This window comes from Merops nubicus, unplaced genomic scaffold (assembly GCF_000691845.1).
Source record: "Merops nubicus isolate BGI_N331 unplaced genomic scaffold, ASM69184v1 scaffold2668, whole genome shotgun sequence".
Taxonomy (NCBI): domain Eukaryota; kingdom Metazoa; phylum Chordata; class Aves; order Coraciiformes; family Meropidae; genus Merops; species Merops nubicus.
Genome location: NW_008627547.1, coordinates 6,106 through 16,934, shown reverse-complemented (window position 1 = coordinate 16,934; position 10,829 = coordinate 6,106). Strand labels below are relative to the sequence as shown.

The 10,829-nt window shown below is 46.1% G+C and overlaps 1 protein-coding gene across 1 annotated transcript in view; it reads left to right on the top strand.

Annotated features, from left to right (window-relative positions):
• Window positions 1–1,741, top strand: part of ELOVL2 (ELOVL fatty acid elongase 2) — a 14,196-nt gene extending 12,455 nt beyond the window's left edge. The window contains exons 5-6 of the mRNA XM_008946331.1: window positions 856–990; window positions 1,589–1,741. Of these exons, the coding sequence (XP_008944579.1) occupies window positions 856–990; window positions 1,589–1,717 (264 nt within the window). The 3' untranslated portion in view covers window positions 1,718–1,741. The remainder of the gene's footprint in view (window positions 1–855; window positions 991–1,588) is intronic.
• The last annotated feature ends 9,088 nt before the right edge of the window (window positions 1,742–10,829 follow it).

Below are 10,829 nucleotides of genomic sequence, written 5' to 3'. Positions count from 1 at the left end.
CCTTACCCCCGCAGGCGCTGACCCCAAAGAGCTGAGCCACATCAACAGCTTCTATCAACAAGATAGGAGGCTTGATGTGAAACCAAGTTCCTCTCACTTTTTTTTATCTTAGGCCCTTGGTTGGGAGTTTGGATGTCTGCAGTGAGCTTAAAAATGCCTGTGTAGAAATGTATTCAGGAAATGCCTCTCCAAGCTGAGCCCTTCTCTGCAGCTGAAACATGCTGCCCTGTTTGAAATGCAGCCCAGAATGCTAGGTTGAGGTCAAGGAGAACCTGATGCACCAGCCAGGGCTGTGGTTCACAGTCCCAAACACAGCCAGCCTTTCTGCAGGTCCTTCTCCATCTCATCCTTGCTTCATTTGCCCCCATCTTTACTCCATGAATGCAAACACCAGCCTACCCAAACTTTTCAGAGCTGGGATCTCCATTTTCTGGTCAGATTTCTAAAGCCATTGCTTGAAATCTTCAGAGTTTTCTCCAGTTTCTGCCCAGCAACAGAGACAATGCTGAACCTGGCATGGCATGGTCTGGAAAATACAACAAATACTATTAAAAAAGAAAGAGAGAAAGAGCTTTCATTTTGCCAGCTGGGTTTGTAAACTCCTATTTTTAGAGCTCTGACCCCTGATGGTGTTTCTTTGGATTTTGTTATTTTAAATTTTCATAAGAACACTATTTTAACTTGACCTTCACAATCAATATCTTCACCAACATGCAATATATTGAAGAGATATTCCAAGGGATAGTTTTCAAGAGCACTCCAGCTTCCAAAGAGCAGGGCTGGGTGATGTTCTATCTGATTTGTCTGGCCCCAACCCTTCCTCAACCAGCACTCACAGAGGTTCTCTCTCCACAGATCCAGTTTCTGCTGACCATTGTGCACACCCTCAGTGCAGCTGTGAAGCCCTGTGGATTCCCCTTTGGCTGCCTCATGTTCCAGTCCTCCTACATGGCCACGCTGGTCGTTCTCTTCATAAACTTCTACATTAAGGTGAGCAGCCTTCCAAGAGCTCTCTGATAGGGGTGGGGGGGAAAAAGATGATGGGTTTTTGGCTAGCAGTTTTGAAGAACTCACATATAGAATGAGCATCAGTGCTTAAAATATGCTTGTATTAAAATATATGTTGGTTGAGGAGGACAGGTGCCATAGTTGCTTCAAGAGCCAGCTCTTCAGGAGTGGTGACCTCCCCACAACAGCTCAGCTCCTCTGAGGGACCACAGTCAGGACTTAGGAGGTCTGAATTTGCTCTCTTGGGCAACTTTTTGAGTCTTCCTCCTTCCTTGGGAATTAAAAACCCAAGCAGTTCTATCTTTCTATTGTTTATTTCAACCTTTTCTAGCCAGGAGTGCAAACAGCTTCTAGCCAAAAGGGCTTAAAATCTCTTCAGACATCAAGAAGTATTACAGTGATACTAGTAAGGCAACATCACTCTTGGCAGTGAAAATAATACAGGCCCCTTAACAGTCTGAGACAAAGACATCTGCATCAACAAGGAGCAGACAGCCCCATTTTGCTGTTACCCCTAAGCAGAGTTTGGGGGGCACTAAATAAAAAATCCAAATATTGACTTTGGATTTTGCTGTTCTAGACGTACCGGAAAGCACCTTCAAGAACAGCTGTGAAGGAAAGCCCTGCCCCAACAGAACTCAAGAATGGTTTCCACAAGGACTACTTTGCTGCTGCCAATGGATTCCTGAGCACTAAGAAAGCACAATAAATATTTCCTGTGACTTTTTTCTAAGAAAAAGACAAAAAAAAAAAAAAGACTGAATGAGAAGCTTTAGCTTAAAACTATTTGATTACGTTTATCAGCTCTTTGTACCAGACATTTATTAATGTACTGCTACTTAAATTTTAACAAAATGAGTAGAATGACTTGTCCTCTCAAAGGTCACCATCAGAACAACAAAGGCCAAGGTCTTTCTCACCTGAAAAAGAAAAACTTTTCTGATCTCTCAAGCTGACACAAAAACGCCTTACGGGACACCCCATGGATCAATCCATCCCTGCCTCCAAAAGGTTGGGACTCTCTTCAGACTGCCAGTGAGCTCCTCCTGGGCCTGCAGGAGGTCCTGAGACAAGGCTCCACAGTGAACCCAGCTGTGGCCAAGGTCAGGAAAAAGAGGAGGAAGAGGAAAAAAAAAAGAAAAGAGGAGGATCATACCTTTTCCATCACCAGACCCCTCTCTGCTACTCCCCAGCCATTTCCCAAACCCTCCCGTGGACAAGAGCAAGGTGCAACCATCCCTTTGGTCCTGTAGGAGCCCAGGGGCACCACCCCAGCCACACATGCACCATGCTGAGTTGCTTCATGTATGTGCAGCCCAACTCAGACACCACAAAGGCTGGCAGGAGATGGCCCTTGCAGGGGGCTTGGGCTGGTGGCACCTGGGGCTGCCCAATGTTGGTGTTTAGAATTCATGATATCACCAGATCACACAGGGGTTTGAGCTCCAGTCAGACCACAAACAATTCTGGATGTGCTAAATTAGCAGGAGTTCAGAGTAAATTGATGTTGAAAGAAAGAGGAGCTCAACAACTTCATGAAGATAAATCAACATGGTTTAGTAGTCGTGGTGGTGTTGGGTTGATGGTTGGACTGGATGATCTTGGAGGTCTTTTCCAACCTTAATGATTCTATAATTGAGTGTAAATGTGAAGAGTTGATGCCAAAGTTAAAGTTTTCCTCATATCCAACCTAAACCTCCCCTGGCACAACCTGAGGCCATTTTCTCTTGTCCTGTCCCTTGTTCCTTGAGAGAAGAGCCCGACCCCCCCCTGGCTCCAAGCTCCTTTTAGGGAGCTGTGCAGAGCCAGAAGGTCTCCCCTGAGCCTCCTTTGCTCCAGGCTCAGCACCCCCAGCTCCCTCAGCTGCTCCTCCCCACACTTGTCCTTCTTTGGACACGCTCCAACCCCTCAATGTCCTTCTTGTAGTGAGTGGCCCAGAACTGCCCCCAGGATTTGAGCTGCTGCCTCACCAGTGCTGGTGTAAAACTTACAAGTGGTAAGAAATGAGTGGGTTTGACTGAAGGTGTTGGACATGGCCTTAAGTAAAGAGAGACCTTCAGAACTCTGCAGACATCAGCTTGAGACTAGAAACTAGGGTAAAGGCAGAGGGGATTGGAAGAGTTGAGAAGATGACACACACCACGAGCTGGACCATTTGTCTAAGGCAGGTGACAAAATGTGGATTTTAGGCTGAGTAGAGTCCCCAACCTTTTGATGGCAAAGCATGCACTTGACTATGAAGGTGGACAGCACCAGCATGCTGTTAAAAGTTTACTATGGTGACCAAAACCACAGATAATTTTGTTTTGTTGAAACCACATTCAAAAGAAACAGAAATAAATGCCTTACTTGAAACTTGAAGGGCTGAGGGGGAAAAAAAAATAACAGGAAAGGAAAAATAAATGGTCAAATCCAAGATGGTCTCACCTTGCAGATCCAGAGTGGCCAGGAAGGCTGGAATCAGGTATGGGAGAAATTCTTCAGATCTGTCTTAACATCTTCCAAATGCTGCAACTTTGAAGAAAGAAGCGTTGACTTTTTGAAACTGATTTTTTTCCTGTAATAAATAACACTGTAAATAAAAACATTTTACTATCAAGGCTGTTCTGGGCTCACCAGAGGGTGTGTGTGGGAGGACAGGGAGGTGAAGTGGAGGAGAGAAAGCTGTTGGGTGTCATTCACTGGTTTTGGATGTCTGCAGAAAATGAAGAGGAGTTAGCAGAGGAATGAAGAGGAAGAAATGACCTTTCCTGAGGTCCTTCCAGGAGCACTGGGATGAAAGGAGAGAAGTCAGGCTGCTGCTGAGTGCCAAGGCTCAGCTCTACAGGGCTGCTCCCATGGTCTAGCTGTGAGTGATCCCTTCTCCACTCCTACTTGTGATGAGCACAAGCCACCCTGGAACTCCTGACCAGGAAAGGCCTTATTGCTGTGTTTGGTTCCCATCTACAACAGCTCTCAGCTTCTCCTTCCAGACACCATCCTGCTGCTTGTGGGATGAGCCAACCCCAGGCCAGGGCAAACAAACACTCCTCTGGTCACTCTGCCTCTCTGAACACCCCTTTTGCTGGCCTTGTGCAGGTGTGGCCTTGCCTCTGGGTCAACAGCAGCTCTCCAGACCTTGGCTGGACCATTGCACTGATAAGGGGCACCCAGGGAAACAAGGACTTGGCACAGCACGGTCCCCTGGAAGAGATATGGCATGAGGAGAGCAGGGGTTGTAGCAGGGTTTAATATTAAACTGCTTAAGAGCTTAAAACACATGAAGCAGTTGTCCTTCAGCTGAACTTGCCCTTTTTCCCCACATCTTTCTGATGTGTGGCTTTTGCACTTCTCAGCACCCATCTCCTCTTGGTCCTCCTAGCTCAGAAGAGCAGGTGGAAATTGAGCTTTATCTGGTTGCACTGAGAGGAATAAAAATAAAATAGCTGGATAAATAACACTTAAAAGTGAGGCAAAAGGAACCTGTTCAGGTCAACCACACACCTTCCAAAAGGAAATGTTACAGCAGCCCAGTTACAGGCCTGCATTGCCAAAATATCTCCTGCAGGAGCCAAATGGACTTCACACCTTCAGGGGCTTTCAGCCCAAACGTGCTGAAGTGACCCAACAGTGGTATGAGATGTGCTGCCCAAGATCAGGAAAAGTCCTTCCTGCCCCAGGTGCTGCCTCCAAACACAACTGCTCCTCCCTGCAGATGGAAAGACCAAAACTTCCAGCATGTCCTCCAAGTTTGGGCAGTCCTCAGGTGACCAAGCTAGGATTTGCTGAGCTTCTCAAAAGGTAAAGTGTGTTATATGAGGGGATAGAAAAAGAAGTGCAGGAGGAGGAGACATCTGAGCTGTGCATCATTCCCTTTCCCTTCTCCCATGCCCATTACTAACAGCAGCCTCTAAGGGTTCAGCCTTTTCCCCTAAAACAGTTAAAAGCAAGTGTAGGTGCTTACAACGTTGTGATAAATTTTAATAGATCCTGATTTTTCCTTTATCCACAGCCTCTGAAGTGCTCAACACCTTCCAAGCTTTGCAGTGACAGGTTACATGGGGATCCAGCAGTGAGACACAACTCACACAGGTGAGACTGGTGCACACTAGCAAAGATACTTGGAGGAATAATGTTCCTAAATTTTTACAGCCACAGGAGACACTGAGAGCATTCTGCCAACACACATGAAGGAGGGGGAAGTAGAACCAGACAAGATGTGCTACACATCTGCTCCATGGTGCTGAGAAAGCTTAAATGCTTCACAGCTTTAATTTAGAGAGCAATGAAGCTATCAAACCTCTCAGAAATGGAAGGCCAACTGTTATTATTGCAGTTTGAAAAAGAATTAAATCATTTTTAAGAGTCCTAAACCAGTGAGAGCCACCACATCACACCCCCTTCCTATTTCAAGCCTTCCCTTTGGGCAGTAAGCTCCTTGGAGATGCTGCTGAGCAAGCCCAAGGCAGCCAAGGCAACATCCACCCAAAACATGACATGCTCCCCAAGGAGGCAGGTTGCCCAAGGTTCCCAAGAGCAACCACAGCATGGAAAAAGCTCCTCTTGAGTCTCAGAGGTTCTTCACATCAAGCACTTTGTTAGGCCTGGTGGCATCCAAGATGTTTGGCTAGGTCATGAGGAATAAAGCCATGGGGTGGAGACATTCACCTGGGCACTACTAGAAGGGTCATTTTGGTACTGTCATCAGACTAGGAGATCTGGAGCTTTGGGAAGCACATGGATGAAGAGGTCTTTTTATTTTAAAGCAGCCCAGAAGGAAAGGGCCCTTGAGGATCTTTTTGGATCCTTTATTGGCAACAGGGAGGGTGGTGGAGTCCTGACTCATGACAGCTCCAGTTAGGACTACTAAAGATAAAGGGATAATCATCATCTCCAGAAAATGATTGTGATGGCAACAGCAGCTCCTTAATGTTGCATTTATTTTAAAGCAGCCCAGAAGGAAAGGGCCCTTGAGGATCTTTTTGGATCCTTTAAAGGATCCTTTTGGCAACAGGGGTCCTCCTTGACAGGGAGGGTGGTGGAGTCCTGACTCATGACAGCTCCAGTTAGGACTACTAAAGATAAAGGGATAATCATCATCTCCAGAAAATGATTGTGATGGCAACAGCAGCTCCTTAATGTTGCATTGATCCCTGCATGACCTTCCAGAAGAAAGTTTCAGCCCCCCCAAAAGACCTCCAGTGGTGAAACAAAGCTCAGCTTCTGCTGTGAAGGTACATTGTGTGCAGGGAATGATCCCCTCTGCTCCAACCCACACAGCAATCTGAGGTCAGGAGTACAAGTAGACAGAGACAGAGCTTGGAACCATGCCACATTCCCCCAAATTTAGGAAGATGAATTGTCTGTGTGAAGTCTGCCACAGCATTAAACAACATTTTACTTTGAAATGTTTGTTAAATGCTTCTACATCTGATAAAGGCATTAGCAGAACACTCAAAGCCAGCCAGTCCTTACATTTGGTGGCTACATCATGATATTCAGCTCATTCTCTATTTCTTTGGCTTTTAATGGACCCAGCTTGCCATTTTCCAGAAAAACTTGATACCAACATGAGTCAGAACTGGACCCTTCAGTGTAGATTCTTTTTAAGCAAAAAACATCAATATTGTTTCCCCCCCTCCTTGTTTTGATTTCCATTTAACATAGATCAACATCCTTCACAGGACCAGCTTCTCTCCATGCCATAAGGTGCTCAAAGATGGATTCAGGGGTTGACTAATCAGAAGGAACAATGAACAGGTCATTCTCTACTGCCTTCTTCACTGGGTGTTCATGCTGCAGGGAAGGATAAAAAGCAACAAAAAAACCATTTCAGAAGTTTCTATGAACATTTATCTCGCATAAGATAAACTGCAAAGGTCCTAGAGGGACATTTAAACTCAGCTTTCCATTCTCAAGCACCCACCCTGGAGCAAACCCTGCAGGATGAGCAGCTCCCATAATACAGCTGCTCCTTCCTCAGCCTTGTCCCTCTTTAAGTGTCCTTCAGCAGGAGCATCTGTGGTGAGGGCAAGACCCTTGAGCAACTCTGTGCTTGTAATGGAAACGTTTCCCTCTGGAAAGTCTCAGCATATCAGTTTTAACAACTAAAGGGAACAAGCCAGCAGTTTTTGGCATCTTCTCTGAAACCCATAGATGAGCTAACTGAAGGTTTCCTCTCCCAGGATTTCTTCCAACACTTCTCAGAGCCCTCCACCCACCCAGAGCTGCTCGTGTCCTGCACGTACCGTTGTGTCCTGGGTGCTGTCAGAAAAACTCTTGGCTGTTTCACCCAGGGCTGAGTCAACAGACTGAATTCTGCAAGAGAAGGGACTTGGGCTAGTTTGTCTGTGAAGCATCAGCACCTGATGATGGACCTCAGAGGTGTTTACCAACAGACTTAACCTGAGGATTCTTCCTTGTGCAGCTTTTTACCCAGCATTTGTGCAACACTATCTCCTACAGAGGAAAGAATCCCCTCCTCCACCTCCTCTCACCCACAGATACAGCCATGAGAGGAGGCACCTTGTTCCAGAGGATGGCACAGGTCTCCTGCCTCTCCTGCCCACCTCCCCATGCTGAGAGTCTCTCCTTCCACCCTAGTCCCAATTCAAGAACCTTCACCAAGCTGCAAAGCCTTCACCAGTGGACACCAAGTGGAGATGCTATACTGAGTTCAGAATACTTCCCAAATTCCCAGTGAGGGTACTGCCCACCTAAGTCAGTGCCCTCTTTGACCATCAGAGGGCTTGGAGGCATGCAAGGGGTACCTTTGCTTTTGCTGGTTACAGAAAGAGTTCAGTTTGAATAACTGTGTGTTCCAGAAGTCCTAAAAAGAGCCCCAAAGAAAACTCCTGTTACTTGGGAGGGGTAACTCCATGGGCTAGCCCATGAGAACTTCTACACACCATTGCCTCCTTCTCCATGTCTGCCAAGATTCGAGTTTCCTTCTCAAGACTGGCAAGCTCTTCAACCACAATCTTCTGGAAGGTCTCCAGCTTACTCAGCCTAGTGATGGAGAACAGAAACACTTTCATGTGCTGTAGCACAAGGCAGACAACAACCCTTTCATCCCCAAACCTGCCTTGAGGCAGAGGCAAGCACCCTTCCTGAACCACATGGGGCAGTTTTGTTCTCAGGTAGGTCACAAGAGCTGTACCAGGTCAAACTGAAGATGACTGCAGCTAAAGAGCTGTGGAAACAGCATCTTGGCACAAAATCCCTTGGTCTGATGTACACACACAGTGTTGCCACATGATGCCAGTGATTCCTAAGCCTCAACCAGCAACACCCCTCTTCACTTGGGTTTCCCACTTCTCCAAGCCATCATCTGATGGTGAATTTAGGAACTTACCCTTCTGGGGTAGGTTTGGCACAACTCTACCCCACTGTCCTGCAGCTCTGGTTGGCTCCAGGTTACTTAGCTCATACCAAACAAAGCAGCAGCTCACTGCCATCAACTCTTATTTTTGACCCCAAAACATCCCCTGGTTTTGTTTTTGGAAAACAAACTTCTCCACATACTTTAACAACCAAATCCTGCCTACAAGATCTCATTGATACCACAGATTTTGGATGTGAAAGGCTATTGATTCATACTCCATTTGAGCTAAATCCTGCAAGCTGAATGTGCAGGAGATGTAGAGGCCTGAGAGATTTACTCCCATCTGAGGCTGTCCTTGTATTTCACTCATAACACAGCCATAACTATTATAATTGATTTTTTTTAAATAAAATCTAGCTCCTGGTTGACAAATGTGACAGTCTGTAAAGCAAAAGGACCTTCCTAAAGCCCCAGCTGGTGTCTGTAAAATTCACTTGCAGGCACTTACTCCATGAACACAGAAACAATCCACAGGAATGGGTCTGGAACAGACACTTTACTTCTGTCCTCCCCTACTTATACAAATTAGAGCCTGGTTTCTTTCTTGAAAGATGTAAAAATGGAAGATATGAAGTGTAACAAGAAGATTTTTAAGCATTTGTGAGCATTGAGGACGATGAGAAGACAGTTTAAGGACTGCTTCATCACTTGCTCCTAATTCACAGGATAAATAAAGAGGAGCTAAATCACAGGAGCTAAACTTCTCTAAGAAGAGCTTCAGAAAAGCCAGAGAGAGACACACACAAGCTCTTCTGCCTTACAAACCATAAGGTTTGAAGCTTGGACTTGATGATCCTAGAGGCCCTTCCCAACCCTGGTGATTCTCAAAGTGCAAAGCTTTCTGTCAGGCTTGCTTGCCAAGAGATGTTCCTTTTCCCACCAATATTTCCACAAAGCTGAAGCTGCTTTCATCCAGCAGCAGACAACGTACCTGCACTCGTGTATCTGGCTCAGCAGGGCTGAGACATTCTTCTCTGAAGTCCTCAAGGTGTTCTGTGTGCTCATCTCCATCTTCTTGTACCGGGACTGGGCACAGGACACACCGTTAGGGATGGGCAATGGCCCAAGCCAAAACCTAGAAGTCTGGTTTATCACACCTCTCCCTGGGCTGCTGCTCAGCTTAGCTGAAACCATTTTAAGCCAAATTGAAGCTGAAGTGAGATGATATATAGGCAGGGTGCTGCAAATAGGGCCTGATTTTGTTCAGCGACGCTAATGACACCAACAAACCTCTATGGAACCTGCAGCTTCAGGTCAGGGTCAGGTTGTTCAGCCAGGGATGAAGTTGAGCTTCACCCATGGGCCAACTTAACTGCACAAACCCAGGTCTTCATCAGCATCACTTCAGATCAGGATCAACTCAAATGTCCATTTTCATCACAACTGATTTGTCAACGCAGCCACCTCTGGCCTTGACTCAACCACTTAGTGCCAAAAGTTTTGAGTGAACACTTAGCATCAGCTCAAAAAAAAGAGTCATGGGTGTGGGATCCAAAGTGCTGATCCAATATAAATCTGCTCTACCACATCTGGTTCGTTCAGAGCTTTCAAACACAAGATTTTGTGATGGGTCAGACACTGTCCTCTCGTATTAAACTTGGTTTAATGCCCACATTACTGGTTATGGCTAAGTCAGCAGTTCCAGTTGCTTGCTCTGCATCCCAAATATATCTATACAGCTGAGTGAACCAAGGATACACAGCTTATACATGACCATTGTGCAACCAGCACCTCCCTGTACCATTAATCTCAAAGATACAAGCATGTCCTGGTGGATCTCCACATGTCCTAGCCTGTAGGTGCAGCCCATCTTGCTTCCTGCCTTTCATTAGGATAAATTCACAGAGTTTCACATCACAGTCAAACTGCTCTGTGCTCCAAAAGGGACTTTTTGTATTTTCCATGTGCCCATGAGGACAACAACCCACAGCTCCAGTGCAGATACACACTCTGCTGGGTTACCTTACAAAAAGCTTTGATCCCTTCCCTCTGAGGAAAGCGTTAGCAATACCCAACCAAACCTCAAGTTCCAACATAGAAGACAAAAAAGGGAAAAAAATAATTAAAGCTTGTTCTACACCTTTCTTGGGACACTTCTCAGTGTATCCAGGTTGTGCAGAATACCTCCAAGAGCTCCAAGGCTAACAGCGTGGCCAAATCTCAACTTTTGAGCACAAAATAGAGCTGGGATATTTGCACCCATTCTCCTGGTGATAAAAAGGTAACTTCACATACTGTGAGAAAATCCACGTTACCCAGAACAATTTCTTCAGCTGGCTGGTGAAGCTTTCAAATGCAGTGACCACCCCTGCACCGCTGAAGTCTTCAGGCAATGTTTTGGAAAACAAAGCATCATCCACACTATCCTCCATTTCCTGACCTGGGAGAAAGTGTAGGCCCAGTTAGTGCTGTGCTGGAGGGCTCACTGGAACAGAAACCTGCTGCTTTTTACAGTGTC